Genomic DNA, 17,836 nt, shown 5'->3' with positions numbered 1-17,836 from the left:
TCTAATTTGACCCCCTGAACATGCTCAAAAACTCACCAAACTTTGCCCAAAATTCAGAATCGGCGAAAAATTTTATTTTTTCTGGGCCATTTTTTTTTTCGTTAAAAAATGGCGCGACAGCGCCACCGACAAAAGTCAAAATACATTGCGCCTATGGGAGACGCCCCGAGGTCAACTTTGGCGTAAAGCTACGAAATTCGGGACACGCATTCCTCTCGTGAGGATAAACAAAAAAAATCATTGTGGCCACGCCCCCAAACTTACCCTATGGCCGCCATCTTCCTTTGAAAATGAAAACAAGCTGAGTTAGCCATTTTGTTTGCGTCAAACTTTGACGAACTCCTCCTAGGGCGTTTTGCCCACCGACTTCAAAATCGGCGTACGTCCTCTGGACAAGTGGGGCATCTAAAGTTATTCAATTTTTTGAGATACCTTTTACGGTCTGTGTGCGGCGCAGCCGCAAAGTTGGACAACTTATTTTGGAATATTGCAGGTCTAAAAATTGCTCCCATTTGATCAAAACCAGTCCGATTAGGACCAAATTTGAATCAGTTGTTAAACTTTCTAGTTTGGACCAGTTTAGGCTGACAAAATTGAAATGGCAGTGATAGCGCCCCCTACAGAGTGACCTTTAAATTAACATTGAAGGTCAAAAATTAGTTTTACCAAAATTGTCTAAACTTTACCCAAAATTCTATTTTGCCGTCCCGATCACAAAAGCCAATCACAAAAATGCCTAAATTTTTACGCCGTAGTCGTAGCGATGACAGAAACCTCCCATGTTATCCCTATGGGAAAACCACAAAATCTCTCAAATTACCACATTTTTATGTTTTACACTTTAACGAAGTCCTCCTAGTGCGTTTTGCCCACCAACCTCAAAATCGGTGTACGTCCTCTAGACAAGTGGTGTATCTAAAGTTATCCAAATTTTAAGGATAACTTTTACGGTCTTTGTGCGACGGAGCCGCAAACGTTTCCCAGAATTCTGACTATTTGGCCTTCAGAGTGGCCTATAAACAATAGAGTTTTTCCAAATGACATGATATTTTGAACGAAATTCTAATTTGCCATCCTGATCATACAAGTATGAGAGCCAAAGTCATATTTTGTACGGCGTAACCGTAGCGTTGACAGAAACATCCCATGTTATCCTTATGGGAAAATCGTAGAATCGCTCAAATCACCACATTTTTACGCTTCACACTTTAACAAACTCCTCCTAGGGCGATTGTCCGATCAAGTTCATATTTGGAGAATATCATCTACACAAGCGGGGCATCAAAACTTACCCATATTTTGATTCTAAGTGCTACGGTCTCTGTGTGGCGGACCCGCAAATATATGTCAGAAATGGGAAAACAGCGAAATCTCTAAAATCACCACATTTTTACGCTTCACACTTTAACGAACTCCTCCTAGGCCGATTGCCCGATCAAGCTCATATTTGGGGAAAATCATCTACACAAACGGGGCATCAAAAGTTATCCATATTTTGATTTTAAGTGGTACGGTCTCTGTGCCGTGGAGCTGCAAATATACTGTCACAAATGGGAAAAACGCCAAATCCTTGAAATGTTCACATTTACGCTTCACACTTTAACAAACTCCTCCGTGGGCAATAGCTCGATCAAGCTTTACTTTGGGAAAAATCATCTACACAAGCGCGGCATCAAAAGTTATCCATATTTTTATTCCAAGTGCTACGGTCTCTGTGCGGCGGCGCAGCAAATTTGACTGACACTTGTGTTCATTTGCACTGGATTGGCCATGTCCAATGTGTCGCCGTCTGTCAAGTTCTTTTTTTATTCAACACACAATAAGGGCGCCATCTTTATCAAGTCAAAAGCGCAGAGTCGGAAGGACGGCGGCCCGCGAGGGCCGTTGGATGCCGCTTGCGGCTTTAATTTTTCTTGTTCTTCTTCAGCGCTTTGAGCTCTAATTTGACCCCCTGAACATGCTCAAAAACTCACCAAACTTTGCCCAAAATTCAGAATCGGCGAAAAATTTTATTTTTTCTGGGCCATTTTTTTTTTCGTTAAAAAATGGCGCGACAGCGCCACCGACAAAAGTCAAAATACATTGCGCCTATGGGAGACGCCCCGAGGTCAACTTTTACGGTCTTTGTGCGACGGAGCCGCAAACGTTTCCCAGAATTCTGACTATTTGGCCTTCAGAGTGGCCTATAAACAAGAGTTTTTCCAAATGACATGATATTTTGCACAAAATTCTCATTTGCCATCCTGATCATACAAGTATGAGAGCCAAAGTCATATTTTGTATGGCGTAACCGTAGCGATGACAGAAACATCCCATGTTATCCTTATGGGAAAATCGCAAAATCGCTCAAATCACCACATTTTTACGCTTCACACTTTAACAAACTCCTCCTAGGGCGATTGGCCGATCAAACTCATATTTGGGGAAAATCATCTACACAAGCGGGGCATCAAAAGTTATCCATATTTATATTCTAAGTGTTACGGTCTCTTTGACTGACACTTGTGTTCATTTGCACTGGATTGGCCATGTCCAATGTGTCGCCGTCTGTCAAGTTCTTTTTTAATTCAACACACAATAAGGGCGCCATCTTTATCAAGTCGAAAGCGCAGAGTCGGAAGGCCGGCGGCCCGCGAGGGCCGTTGGATGCCGCTTGCGGCTTTATTATTCTTTCTTCTTTCTTTCTTCTCGGGACCAACCCCCCTATTTTTCACCCAGTGAACATTGACGAAAAGTCACAAAAATTAGCACACCTCTAAAAATCGTGCCTCTCTACATTCTGGCTATTTCCTTTTTCTAAAATAAAAAAATTGGCGCGTTAGCGCCCCCAAATGTACCAAAAATGCATTGAGAGATGGGAAATGACCCAAAAAAAATCTGATCGTAGAATCATGAAATTTGGCACAGAGGTAGATGGTGACAAGAGAAGTAAAAAATATTATTACGGCAACGCCGTCCGCCCAACCAAATGTCAGCCATATTGCTTCAAAAGTGGCTAAACATGACTTCGGAGTTTTTCCAAACGTCGTACTTTTACAAACTCCTCCCAGGGCGTTGGCCCTAAAAAGCTGAAATTTGGTGAAAATGCTACTGAGGAGTGGGACATCAAAAGTTATCCAAATTACATTGATACCTGTCACGGTCTCTGTGCGGCAAAGCCGCAAACTGTAGCAAGAATTTCAGAAATCTCCCAAATTTAACATTTCTGCCGTTTGCGCAAATAAAGTCCGAATTGCGTCAAATTAGAATCAGTTGTTAAACTCTTTGCCCTAAACATACTTGAAGTGAAATAAATTAATTTGGAGCCACAGCGCCCCCTACAGATTTTATATGGAGGTTAAATATTTAGTTTTGCGAAATTATATGAAATTTGACACACAACTCAATTTTGGCATCCCCATCAAAAAAGTCAATGAGACCCATGTCATAATTGTTATGGCTTTGCTGTAACGATGACCGAAACCTTCCATGTTATTCCAATGGGGGAATTGCCAGAACATGTTTACACTTTAGACTTTCACGAACTCCTCTTAGGGCGTTAGACATATTAACCTGAAATTTAGTGAGACTCATCTTCAGGGGTGGACCATCAAAAGTTATCCACATTTTTATTCTAAGAGTCACGGTGTCTGTGCGGCAAAGCCGCATATTTTGCCAAGAATTCAAAATAAAATTGCTTTTTGATGGTAAAACAAAGGGGAGAAGATGTGACAGCGTCACAGATTCAGCAGTAGATGTAATAAAAGGAAAATTGGGGCGCGTCAGCGCCCCCTCCTCTTGCGGCGTGGCGAGGGCCGATCATTGCCGCTTGCGGCTATATTTTGTTATTATTGTGGTAATTGTATTAAGTATCGGGTCCATTCTGTATCTGTATTCAGGTTATCTTCCACACAACAAGCAAAATGCATCACATAATTCCTGCACACAATAAATCTCCTGTAGAGTTTATTGCAAGTGCGCAGCCTTGGCCTAAAACAATCTAATAAACGTAGTATTATCTTGTGACTGTGGCGTCTCTGAGCTCACGTGAGTTCACAGTGAGACAATGTTAGCATCTGGCTTTGAAAGAACACTCATGCACTGAAATGTCTCCCAGGTTAGAGAGGCCCTCCTGTCCTCAGCCTCATCCCTGAATGTTGCAGCAGTGGGACGTCCGTGTGGCTCTGGGCCAGAAACACAAGTTACTGTCACTTTAATTAGTGCACTGTAGGAAGAAGTCCGCAAAACGCACGGGACAAGAGTCAACTCAATGCGATCGGATTTAGCTGGCCCTTGCACATCGGAGGGTCAAATTCAACTACATTGAAAGAAAAGGAATGAATGTGTTGAAATAAAAACAACATGGCCTCAGACTGATGCTAGGGTTTGTTTCTTCTAAGTTGAGTGTATATGAATCATGAGATATTAAAGAACCTGATATTACAGATGTGTTATAATCAGACTTATTTCAGGGTCGTGACACGTTTCAGCTGCACTTCAGAAGTGTCACTGGTCTAACTGTGACCTAATGGGTGATTTTAGAGTCATTTGGTCAACGCCATAAGGTAGTGTAACTGTACTTGAGGTTGCTCTTGTTCTCGAGGTCTTGGCCTTGGTCTTGGTCTCGGACTCGAGAGCACATTTGCACTCGGTCTTGTTTTGGCAGTACTTGGACTCGGTCTTGTCACTTACAAGTACAACGTTTTCATCCAGGCTCTGTTTAGTACATTGATATTTGATTAGTTGAAGTCCACTAGACAAAGTGTTGGTATTTTAAAGAATACTTCTGTGTGCTGCTTGGTGGCAGAGTGGATAGCACATATGCCCGCTTCATCGACTGGTGTCCAGAGTTTGATTCCAGCTCCGTCCTGTCCAGTCTCGTCCCCCTGTCTCGCTGCACTGTCCTTTCTAATGAATCCCACAGGCCTGTGTGATTAGAGGCTATAACCAAGGCTTTTTAACATGGTGAGTTGTATGTTATATGTTTAGATTTGCATTTGGTTCATTTAATGCATAATACATTGTTTGGCGTGTTTTTAAACTGGTCTTGTCTCGGCCTCTGGACCCTGTGGTCTCGGGTCTTGGTCTTGATTAGAGCCGTTCTGACTCCTACACTACCATAATGTGAGGTGCCAGAGTTGCTAAAGGCCAGAGTGTGACAAGGGCTGGGAGATATATCTACAAATATTGGGAGTATATTTTTTTTATGTAGTATTTTATGAAGATACAAAAAGAACCAATAAAAAGAAAGAATAATTGTATTGTAATCCTCGAGGTCAATGGAATCATGGGATATTTCAGCACTTTTACATGTTCAGTACATTAAAGACATAATATTTTATTTTGGATCTGGCTTATCTTGTTTATTAGTCGACCAATTTTCCTGGTATTTCAAGGATTCCGGAGTAAATTTGGAGTTTATTCTGCCTTTTAATCATGCAATCCTAGTTTACTGGTACTTTTCAGTATAAAAGGTGGTTTTCTTTTGCATGTGCTGTGTTCTTGTGGTCTTTTGAGTGCAGTTTGGGTCAGATATTTGGTCAGATCACAGAAAAACTTCATAGTATTGAGGCCTTTCACCAGCTCCACACAACGTCCATTTAACTTTTAATTCATTCATATATTCTAATAGTTTATTTACAGTCCATGTCTTTAGTCAACAATGTATTTATGTAGTTGATTCAGGCCCTAATAGACAGGGCTTTTTGATTGACAACGCTACAAAAATCTGTTACAAGTCCGACAATTGTCCCCGGCCTGCAAACTACGGTTCGAGGAGTTTAGGACTCGATAAACCTCCAGCTCTCTCCTGATTTATGATAATACCATCTCATACAAGCTTAATAAAGTCATCAACATGAAGCATTATGAAGTCTTCGTCGTAAACAGAGTCGACTATATTGAGTTCACTATCTCCTCACTGTCTCACATTTCATTTCCTCTGTCTCGGGCCTGTTCTTCTGCTCTCCTCTTCTGACGTGTTGTTCAAACATCACTCATAACCCCCGTTTAGTCAAGAGAGAAACAAAGCTGTCAAGGCAAATGTACTTAATTATTTAGCACCGTGTGTGTGTGTAAAACTGACACGCATAAAGGGACGTTTTTTGAGTCTAGTGTGGAGAGAAGATGCCCCCCGTCGCTTTGACCTAGACTGTGAAATAACAAATTTACCCAAAGCAAGATGCGGATTTGGCTCTGGAGATATATTTGCTGCTGTAACAGAAACGGATACTGGAGGTTGAAGAGATTAGAGAGAAAGTAAAAACAGACTTGGGCAGTTTCTCGCCCCTCTGGCCTGGACTCCAGCTTTAGACTTTGTGATCCACTTTAAAAGTCCTCGGCGAGTTTAGCCCTTTTTTGCAAAAAGTCAAACATCAAACAGGTGGAGATCTCATCATAAATTAGAAATGTAACGCTGCGGGGATTGGGGGACTAGATTATAAATGCGTTTTACTGTGTCGACATGTTAAAAGTGCCCTCTGCGTTACTGGGGTGATAACAAAGACAGGATTAACACTGGGGCGAACTAACTGGCCTTTAATTCAAAATCAGATGCTCTCCTCTGTGATGCGGGATAAGAGGAGACTTACTTCGTATTAATGGTGACGAGGAAAGTATTTATGACTTTTTTTTAAATGAAGACTAATTTAAGAAGACTACAGTATATCACAATAATCTACTAATTCTATTGTGAAAAGATTTGGGGCCAAAGATTCTGAAAAAATGCAAGTTACCACTGATTCCTCATGTCCCAAGGTTTAAAAGTTGATGTTATTAAATTAAATGAATATTGTTGTGTTTAGTAGAGTTGTTGTTTCAAGATGCAGTGTTGTGATACTATTAAACTGCAGAGTTATACACTTTATAACCGGCTGACTACTGAATAGGACTGCGACTGCAGGGCGGAAAAGGCAACTTATCTATGGGTTTCAGAGCTTGCACCGTTGCCATAGCAATCCCCAATATTATATATTTTCAAAAGGAAAAAAAGTCCTCAAAGTGTTGCAGGAAGCTGAAAACCCATGAATTCATTGGACAATGTGCACATGAAATTGCAATGCATTTTTGTATTCTACATAATTAAAACACATGTGTGTTTAACACTGGTTTGAAGAATCCATTTATCAGGATTTAGGACACATATCATAACAAGTATCAGGATGCACAGCCCTAGTGTACAAGCCATGGTCATATTTTGGTTATAATGTTGTTATTTCCCCACCACAGTAAACTTCTTGCATGGCCTGCTATTGGAAGAGAGATGCGGAATAGTTTCTCTTAAGATAACGTCAGGTCAATTTGCAAATTAAAACTGGTGAAGATCAAAAGTAAAAAGCATGAACCCAAAAATGATGAGCACTGTGAGCATTCAAGGGGATAATGTCAGCATTTCCCTTCAGAATCCACCATCACATCCTCTGCTCGTTGTGAAGGTGAGCGGAGGTCAGCTGGTGCAGGGGAAGCCCTTTTGTTTTTGGAATACAAATGACACTGACTCCTTGGAGAGGAGAAACGCACTCTACACTGGTGTGAGCCACTGACAATAACTGCTGCTGCTGCTGCTGCTGCTGTGAGGCGTCATATCAGCTGCAAGACGCCGCAGTAACATCTCTGACGTGCAGGGGATGTTACTGTGGCACTGCCATGTCTCCTGTAGATGCACATCACTGTTACAGCCTTCACCTTAATGACATCATCTCCATCATCTCCGGCGAGCCCGTGCTGCAGTGGGAGCACAGTAAACCCCCCGGTGTATCATGGGAGAAAGAGGGGGGACTCCGATCATGCACCTTTACGTCCTGACACAGCAGCACGCGCGCGCGCACAGAGGAGATCCTCGCGCGCCCAAAGCAGCACCGCACACACTGGCTTCATCCCATTACTGGATTAAAGGCTGGCCATGAATGGACGTCGCTGCGGAGGCTTTAGTCCGCTGAACCGTCACACCGGGGTCAGCGCGGGCACACACTGTACCTGCTGCGTGTAACCATGGCCATGGAGTGATTTATAAGCCTGTTGTTAGAATAAACCCACGGCGGCTTCATTCCCGGTCTTCCCCGTCGCTCGCTGCAGCATCCCACGTCAAACACAATGATTGTAGCTGTGGAAAAGGACCGAGCGAGCAGAGGTTTGAGGTGACATACCTTCATTGCAGCTCCCGCTGAAGGAATCTGCCGAGTAATGTCAGGACAACGACCATCGCCAGTGTTATTGTGCAGAGCGGCGGCGGCGGCGGCGGCGGCCTCAAACCATTACGTCTTCACTCTCTCTCCAGCTGCTCCGTGCGCGTGTCTGAGCGGAGTAAAGAGCATAACGTAATGGTCACGGAGAGCCGGAGCCAATCACAGCGCACGCACACGGCACTGGTGCGTTCAACAGCCAATCAGAGACGAGGCACGAGGAGTGGGCGTCCATCGCGAGCCGTGCGTAAAGACGACCGACGCACCGTCCTGTTTCCACAGATCTGCTCTCATTCCGATGAATTCAATCACTTTTTCCAAGGTTGATGCGTGAACATTTTAGAGTTGGAAACATGTGAAGCATCTGACATGGGAATAACGTGGTGCATAATGATGTTTTGTCACTGATGTTGTTTTCATGAGGAAAAACGCTGCAATATTGATTTTGAAGTGTGTAAACCAAGGCAGTAAACGTATTGATTGACAGCCATAGTGCACTAGGACTGAGCCGCAAAAGGCCATGACAAATTATATGTAGATCTGAAACCATCAGCGTGAAATCTGAGCTTATTTCTGTTTCATGGTTTTATTCAACTCCAAGCACCAATACTTCAATAAAATGTAGCTCTGTATGCGACATCGGCCTGTGACACATTATTCAAACGATGTTATTTTTTTCAGGCTAAATCTGCTCTGAAGCCTAAAATATATCTCTGTTTTGAGCAGGACATATTTAGCAGGAGCGTGTGCGTGAGCGCGCGCCAGGCTGCGCCTGCACGAGGCTGATTACAGAGACGCAACTTAAGCGCGTGGTCACTGCGCGCTGTGAGCCGCAGGGGGCGCTACTGCGACCAGACCTGACCTGCCTGTGTCTGTGTGTGAGGCGGAGACGTCTCTCCTCACACAGCGGTGCACTTAGGGTCTGAGGAGCACTTTAATGCAGCTTAATCAGTTTAGGACCTCCGCTGTTTACATCAAACACAGAATACAGAGCCTGAGGCCAACAGTGACATACTTTATACCACATTGGCCCTGGTTTATCTGCTCTCTGCTCTGAACTCTAAAAACGTTTGAACTATAATACTGTATGACATAATATTGCATGCTAACTTCAAGTTTGCTAAACATGAATAAACTTTACTATTCCTTATACAGGGCAAACATAAGGGAGCAGAATAGAGTTTGAACAGAGCTTTGAATACAAAGATAAAGAGGCCAATTTGTTTTGGTTGTAGGAAGTATTAATGGAAATGTGTTTACTTTGATAAATGTATGTGCTTCCCCAGGAAGCAAGCTCACATTATACACTAAAGTTATGGATCTGATGGGAATCCTTGTATGTGGCGGCGACTTGGACTGTCATGTTCAGCCGACATTAGATGTTTCTAACCCACAAAGTAGTAAATCTGATCAACTTGGCAAATTACTTATACATAATATAGAGTTAACTGATATCTGGAGAGAGAGGATTCCCAATGTCTGCCAATATGCATTTCCAATCCACATAAGAGCTATACTAGAAAAGATGGGTCAAAATTCATCTGCATCACTATAGATCTGGAACAGAAACAGAAAAACAAACTCTGGAGATTTGATATTAGGGTTCACCAAAATAATGTAGAAGAAATACCATATTTTCTAGATAATGTTAATTTTCCCGCTAGACAGAAGAGCATAACAAAAAATGAGGTGCTGAAATAATAACTAAGTTGTATAACACAACTAAACAACTAAAAAAACAATAACCCTCCAGGGAGCAACGGGTTCACCTCAGAGTGGTATAACGTTTTAAAAGACTCACTCACTCCTCTGCTTTTGTCAACTTTGAACATGGCCCTTGAAGTTGGAAGGAAGCCATCATATCCTTAATACGAAAGAGGGGAAAGATCGACTTGTATTTATATATATACACACCTCAATTATGTCCAAAAGAATGGTACAAATACTCCCAAATCTAATTCACAATGATCAGACTGGATTTATTAACACATGAGAAACATAAGCCAACACATGATAATATTTATAATGAACCAAATACAAAAACAACAAAACAAAGCAGTAATCTTGATGCTGAGAAAGCTTTTGACTACGTTTGTTGGCCTTATTTACTTAAAGTCATGCACACATTTGAAGTAGGCTGTTTGCTTTTTATTTAGAACAGTTGACTTTTTTGACACCTCCATTTCACTCAATTTCAGCACTATATATTTGGGACTCAAAACCCCTGATATGGACATTATAGATGGATACTTTTGGAACATACTCTTGGCAGCAGGAGAAAAGTCCATCACAAAAAAATGGATGACACAAGTTGCACCTATAGTCAAGGACTGGACAGACATCACACGGACAATAAGAAAATCAAAATAAAATCATCACTTAATTTGACTTAATTTGGGACTTGGGACTGGGTAACTTTGGACACTATTTTGGGTTTGATGTGTTGTGATGTTGTGTTACATGTGTTCAACTTTTGTTGGGTAATTATTTCAGATTTTGTCGTCCAGTCTAAGACCAACACATGAGCCTTTTATTTTACAGTGGCATCACCACTTCCTGATTTGAAGGACTTTTCTTGGGTTTCAGATTTCTGTCATATGCAACATTTTGTCATTCAGCAGATACAACACTAAATAGTTTATCACTATAACAACGGTCCTAATGTCATCATTCTGAAACTCATGGGAATCAATATATTATGCAATATAATATATAACACTTTTGTTTTGCTACCATTTTTCATAAGCTGAAAGATATTAAACTAGACCCATTTCTCTCAAATATTGTTCACAAATCAAAAGTCAAAAATATATAATCCATCCCGCCTCAGAGGTGTGGCATATCAAAATGCTGATGAGATTGATGAGAAATTGCACAGATGTGCCTGAGGCTGGCCACAATAAAAGGCCACTCTGAAATGTTCAGTTTTGCTTTATTGGGAGGGTCAGAAACCCTGTCAGTGCCTTGTGGAACCACAAAAATGACCGCCAAAGTTACTGACATTGGTAAGAACTGGAACACACTGACCCAGTGCGTCCCAAACATGCTCTTGCTCATTGCTGTATCATTCATCCATAACCATCACCTCATGTTGAGGCACATCATGCACAGCTCTATGTCGCAAGGATCTGTACACAGCTTACTCACCTGAAATGTCACCCATTAAGCATGTTATCCTCCCAATCATCTCAATAATCAAAAGACTGTGAAGACATTAGACAACAACAACTAATAGATGCATTTGGCTCTTCGCCATCTGGCACAGTTTTGGCCCTGGAATAAAGCCTGCTGTAAACAGAAAACATGTTCTCAGCATTTAAACCTCGTGTGTGTTTGTGGTGGTTCATACTGAGTAATCTTTGGGACAGTATCCAACTTGTAACTTATCTTTTGGTTGCGGAACAGAGCCCAAAATAAACTTCACCTCTAAACCCTGGCGTCCTGTGTCTCGTTTCCTGTAAAGCATTTGTTTTACTTTCAGAGCCACAGCAGCGTGAAGAGTCTTAAATTTCACTCAATTCTTTTTCACCATCTCACGTTCTAGCGCGTCTGCTCTTGTAGGTCCCACACTCTGCCGCTAGAAGGCGTACGTGATCTGTGTTTCATAACGGACCATGGCGTTTCTCAGTTTAATGGCTTGTGAAATCAAGTTACTTTTCTACTTTAAAGCATGTTTTGGAAAATGTAACACCTTTGTGCTTGCTTAGTTACAAAATACTTTCATAGAAGAAGAAATTCTAGCCTATTAGTTATGAAATGAACATGTTGAGTATTCTGATAACAACAAGGGTGCACGGTGGCAAAGGCGCAAGAAGGAGATCATGGGTTCGATTCCCGGACCAGACCAACATCACATGATCTCTCTGGGTGGAGTCTGCATGTTCTCCCCGTGTTATCGTGGGTTCTCTCCGGGTTCTCCGGCTTCCTCCCTCCAAAGACATGCATGTGTTAGGTAAAAATTGGTAACTCTAAATTGGCCCTAGTGAATGAATGTGAGCGTGAACTGTCTGTAATGTCTATGTCTCTGTGTTGGCCACTGTCCAGGGTGTACCCCGCCTAAGGCCCGAAGTCACTGGGATAGGCTCCAGTCACCCGCGACCCCGAAAGGGAACAAGCGGTAGAAAATGGATGGATGGATGATAACAGCAATCAAAGGATATAATGTCAATCCAATAGAAATGTATTAAACCTGTTTTTAAACCTATCCATCTGGACCAGAACCTCCCGCCACAAGAACAGTTTATTTCCCTCTGAATACTTTAAAACACGGGCCACTACCACAACCAACAACTATTTACCCTTTTTACACTATTTACACTATTTTCTGTCAATGTCATGTATACATCACATAAAGTATATTTTTTATTTAGTTGGTTATTGTGTAATTGTATGCATGCCTTGTTTTATGTACTTATTATATTTATTCATTGTTGTATGTTGCACCTTAACGCCGAAGCAAGTTCCTAGTTGCCGAAGCAAGTTCCTAGTTAGTGAATCTTGTTCACTGACAATGGCAATAAACCTTTTTTCTGATTCTTATCACAACATCACTTTTGTCATTTTTATTTTGAATCAGCTCTTTAATAGCATTTTTGACTATAAACGACATACTCTATATTTAAATGTAGCATATTTTCAAAACATTCACAATGTTATCTACATTTCAATATATTACCCACAATTAACCCCTCGCATAGAAGACTATTTATTTTATTTTATATAAAGTAAATCAAAAGACACTGAGAAAGTACCTGAACTGTGAGAAAGGGTACATGATTTTCCAATGTTATGTTTTTGTATTTTTTGAGACTATATATATATATATATATATATATATATATATATATATATATAAATTGTGTCAAATAAATGATGGCTTGTGAAAGTCCCAATGTAGTTTTCACAATGTCTTGACCTACTTTCCCCTGTCAGTGGAAAGAAGTATACATACTTGTGTGACAGCTTGGGGACGCTGCAAACATACTCACATTTCATGTGCTCTGTTCATTTTGCCATCAGGCGAGGATAAAGTGTTTCATCAAAGCCTGACATTTGTGAGGCTTTGTGTTCCTTCTGCTGTTGTGTTGTGAGGCTAATTATACACAATCAAATCCATTTCAGAAGTGTCTTAATGAGCAAGGCCAGTGTGCCTCAAATACAGACCACACACTTAGCAGTGGTGGAAGCACAGATACAGGAGCAAGGGAAATACTCAAGTAAAAGAAAAAGTATCACTTAACAAATCTACTTGAGTGAAAGTTTTGAAGTACATGTTTAAAAATATACTTTAAGAGTCCAAATTAAAAGTCTCACACAGATTTTGACAATTGTTAAAGTGTTAGATGTGGTGACAGACAGAAGACTCCTTCTATCTCTGTCATCAATAAGTGACATTCAATCAAAAATGTAGGGACAATTTACACACAAATGACGCATTTTTCTGACAATTATTTCGCAAAATAAAGGTGTTATCAGGTATTATTATTTGTCAAATTCTGACTGTTGTGTAATTCATCTGGGCCGAGGCAGAGTGGCTGCAGCGGTCAGCATTACAGGGGCATTAATCTGTTCCCCTGACAGCTCCAGACGGGACTAGACCCTCTCATACTGTTCTGCTGAATGCTGACACCGTTACACTCCACTCCCACAGGGCTCGTCCAATATCTGTGGAGCGTCATGTGTTTGCTGTAAACACACAATAAGCACACAGGTCCACGCTGTTACAGCCCCTGGAAGACTGAAAGATTATATATATATATATATATATATATATATATATATATATAAAAAAAACTAAACTGTTGTGCATATTGGTTTCCTCGTGCACAAACCGATTAGACCACCAGAAAGTCAATTGTTTTTTTGAAATGCTGAAGCTTATACTAGATTACTCTGAAGATCAGTGTCCAAACACAGAAAGGATATAATGGATGGAATAAGTTACACAATATTAATCTAATATCTAGTTTTGGGACATTTAGATTTGACAATGAAGAATTGTTGAGAAGATTAGCATTTACAGCATTTTACAAAAGATATGGAAAGATATTTATGTTTCAATATTTATTTATACTTGCACTATAATTAGAAAACTAGGCCATGGATCCTTGGAATTTGTGAAAAGAAATAATCCACAGACGATTTCCCTGACAGAAACCAAAGAGTTTGGGGAAATGTTAAACAGTTGTCTGAAGTGTTAAGTTACGTAATTGTATGTATATTTCAAAGTAAAAGTCACAATGTTATTCTGAAGCATCACCGGCCCATATAAATACCACGCACTGTGCACCCAGAGACGAAGACAACCTTAAAGTGCAAATGAGTAAACATTTTATTTCTGCCATCAAAGGTAGTCATTTACTCTACATGGCCACAGGCGCGCAATAATTATACATCATAAAGAAAACACAATTATCCTGCTCCCTGTACACAACACACACTTCTTGAAACTGTTCTTTTATATATTTACTTAGACTATGCAAGCTACATGATAAAATACCACAAAAACATGGAGGTATATGGTGCAGAGGAGATTTGTATGAAAATAATTCAATTTGTTCCATTAAACCGAGCGGGCATCCTTCCTGCTGCCTCTATTTGAGTCTATAAATAGCCTGAATCATAAAAGACTATACTAGTATTATCTGGGGCTGGTCCTATTTGCAGCGTAAAATAGATTCTGTGTTCCCCATCTGGGTCCGAGGTAGTCCACGGTGATGGCTTCATCTCCTCAGACAGATGCTTTCAGATCAGTATTACCTCCAAACAAACAAACAAAAATGCACATTTCCAAATAAAATATAGTGTGTCTGCTACGATGATGAAAGTACTAGTGCTGCTCAAATATAAATGGACAATAAATGATGAGATGATTCAGCCTTGGTCAGACGTCGCCACGGGCGCAGGAGAATTATTCAAACTCATTACTCCACAAATAGGCATTATCATTTCCACTGCAGAGGATGAATTAATTACTCGTTCATCAGGTCAAGTGTACTTATTATTGTACATAATACACAGGATTATTACATACGTCAATGTTCAACACTTTTACAGATTATTTGTTTCTGGGTCTTCACCATATGATCAACAAAAGGTTAAAAACTGCTTTTAAAAATCTTTTCTTTATCTTCTTGATCTTAATGTTCTCTACTCACAGTTTTTCACTAGACATTCCTGCTTCAGAGAAAGGAATTCCGGTTCTGTGTGGACGTCTTCTCCCTGTGTCTGGATCACAGTCTGAAGGTGCATATGCTCCCACGTGGCAGTTTGACCATTTTCTGACTGTTTGAACAATCGTCACATAAAACAATTATGATTTGACAAAAGATATCATCCGGTAACACTTTTATTTTGTTGAATGAACATTTAAACTGTCAGAAGGTTGTGTCAGCTGTGTGTAAAATGTTTCTGTTTTTTCATCAGTCACAAAGCGATTCTGAACTCAGCTCTATTTCCTGTCATTTTAAACTTTTAGTTTTCAAAATGTCTCCACAAACTGCAACTTAACGGATGTAAAACGATGATAAATATTTACCACAGCTTCTATACAACCAAACTAAGTCATAATTACAAAAACATGAGAACCGTGATATATACTTTAATATTAACAACTTCTCTTCTCTTTTTTATTAGTTATTCACGAGTTTTAATATCTCAAATCAAAATACGCGCACTGGAGTTGACCTACATAATTCATAGTTAAGATGCTAAAATAAAACAGTTCTCTCATAAGAGGCAGAAGACCCATAATGCTCTTGGGCATTTTGCAGCCCCCATTCAAGCCCGCTACAGTGCCCCTTACGCAAAGGCACTTATCCCCAAGCTGCCGTTGTAGAGCGGCCCGGAGCCTGGGACGGCCCACAAGTCTGAGATCCCTGGATGAACCCTCTCAGTTCAAAAACATGCCTGAAGTCGGAGCACCTGCCGGGGCCGACCATCAGTAATGTATTGGAAAGTTATTCTGAGCGAGCAGCAGGGTGAGAAGAATCACCTCCCACTGAAATGAACCGCTACCGTTCTGGATGTCGGTTGGTGCTGAAGCCCCCATGCCTGAAGCTCCAGCCGATCCTCCTCCTCCTCGCGCTCCTCCTCCTCTGCCTCTTCATACAAACTGGGCTCCTCCACCGACGTCTCTATGTTCGTGCAAAAACCGGCAAAAGAGTGCGTCTCGCTGTACTCGTAGATCGTGGGCAGGCTGCTGCGTAATCCAAACCTGCGCCGTAAAGCCACAAGTAGCGGCTGTGGGACGGTGTAAATGTCCACATTGTTCCCCAGGTCGATCCAGGCCAGGCAGGGAAACTTCCTCGGGTCCTTCACCGCATCAGACAGGTCTTTGAGGATGGAAACGGTGAGGCGGTTGCCGTTCACAGCCAAGATGGTGAGTTTGGGCATGCCGCCGAGGAAGGGCAGCAGGAGGCGGAGGCTTTCGTCCTGAAGCTCCGTGAAGCTGAGGTCCACAGCAGACACGGAGTCGCTGCTGCTCTGGAGGTACAGGGCCACTTTCTGAACGTCCCGGCCCGATAAGGGGATGCCTGACAGGTTAACCACATCTCCTGAAAGTTTCTTCTTCAGAGCCGTCTTCAAACTGAAACACAAAACACATACAAGAGTTAGTTCCCAAAGACAAATTATCTCAGTTGTTGGCGCTGTACCAGAATGTTTATGCCAGATATACTGTATTTGGTCCAATATGGATTTAGAATAAAATAGGGGGGTTGATCCCGAGAAGAAGAAAGAAGAAGTGAAAGTATCTGGCCTCGTACATTTTGATCTTTGTCTCCCTCTCGATTTGTTTAACTAACCTACAGTCTGGAAGATGGCAGGGGCGCCTTGTTAATTTACGACTAGGCCGAGCGAACAGGCCAAGCGAGGAGGCTGAGGGGCCTTGAGATGCTTCGTATACATCTGTGTTTTCTTATGATCTCATTTCCGTAACTTCTCCTCTGGTTCTACCCAAATATGGATATTCTTTACATCTGGTTTTCCATTGGTTAATATGTTCTGATGTCCTGTAATCTGACACTGCTAGAATCTGTAATAAACTAACTCTTATTAGTACAGAGCTTTGTCAGCTTGTATCTTTTATTTACACACGACGGCCTCACGGAAGCACCACTCCAGTCACCACAGAAGCTTTATCTTCTGTCTAATACAAGCAGAGGGAGGATTACAACGGGTGGTGGTGCCCGATACAGATTTCTACATAAGGTGAATAGAATGTTTTTCATGAACAAGGAAGTAAGGTCGGTGCACTGTTAGCATGCTAGTTGTTGTTAGCATTATTGTGATAAAATGTGAATATATGATTATATTTCTGTGATGTATTTTATCTGCATAATAGTGATATTTTATCTGCATCATTAGTCAGAGAAAAACGGGTGTGTGACAGCATTATTGTTTGTGAAGGTGTCGTAAAGAATGTTGCCCCGGGGGGGGGGTGTGCCAGCCCAGAGGAGTTTGGGTAATGTTTACCCAAGGCTTGATCTCTAGGAAAAATACCAGCTGAAAAACAAGTGCCTTGATGTGAAGCTGACCAATGAGAAATGTGACCCGCCTATTCCAGAATATCTAATAAAACCAACCAGCATGGGAAAAAACGGGGTGAGACGCAGGAGGGTCACGCAGGCTGCGTACCACAGCTTGCGTGATCAGTCCCGGCGTTTTCTCCCAAGCTT

The 17,836-nt window shown here is 41.4% G+C and overlaps 2 protein-coding genes across 3 annotated transcripts in view; both read right to left on the bottom strand.

Moving 5' to 3' along the window:
- Positions 1 to 8,295, bottom strand: part of rnf34b (ring finger protein 34b) — a 34,735-nt gene extending 26,440 nt beyond the window's left edge. For both annotated transcript variants that reach the window (XM_072455435.1, XM_072455436.1), the window contains exon 1: positions 8,124 to 8,295. In XM_072455435.1, coding sequence (XP_072311536.1) covers positions 8,124 to 8,129 — 6 coding nt within the window. In that variant the 5' untranslated portion in view covers positions 8,130 to 8,295. The remainder of the gene's footprint in view (positions 1 to 8,123) is intronic.
- Positions 8,296 to 15,789: 7,494 nt separating this feature from the next.
- Positions 15,790 to 17,836, bottom strand: part of lrrc75bb (leucine rich repeat containing 75Bb) — a 32,299-nt gene continuing 30,252 nt past the window's right edge. The window contains exon 4 of the mRNA XM_072455433.1: positions 15,790 to 16,746. Within this exon, the coding sequence (XP_072311534.1) occupies positions 16,149 to 16,746 (598 nt within the window). The 3' untranslated portion in view covers positions 15,790 to 16,148. The remainder of the gene's footprint in view (positions 16,747 to 17,836) is intronic.

Source organism: Eucyclogobius newberryi, unplaced genomic scaffold (assembly GCF_026437365.1).
Source record: "Eucyclogobius newberryi isolate DKJ021-1_F unplaced genomic scaffold, fEucNew1.0.hap1 SCAF_2, whole genome shotgun sequence".
Lineage (NCBI taxonomy): Eukaryota > Metazoa > Chordata > Actinopteri > Gobiiformes > Gobiidae > Eucyclogobius > Eucyclogobius newberryi.
This window is presented reverse-complemented; position numbering and strand designations above follow the sequence as displayed.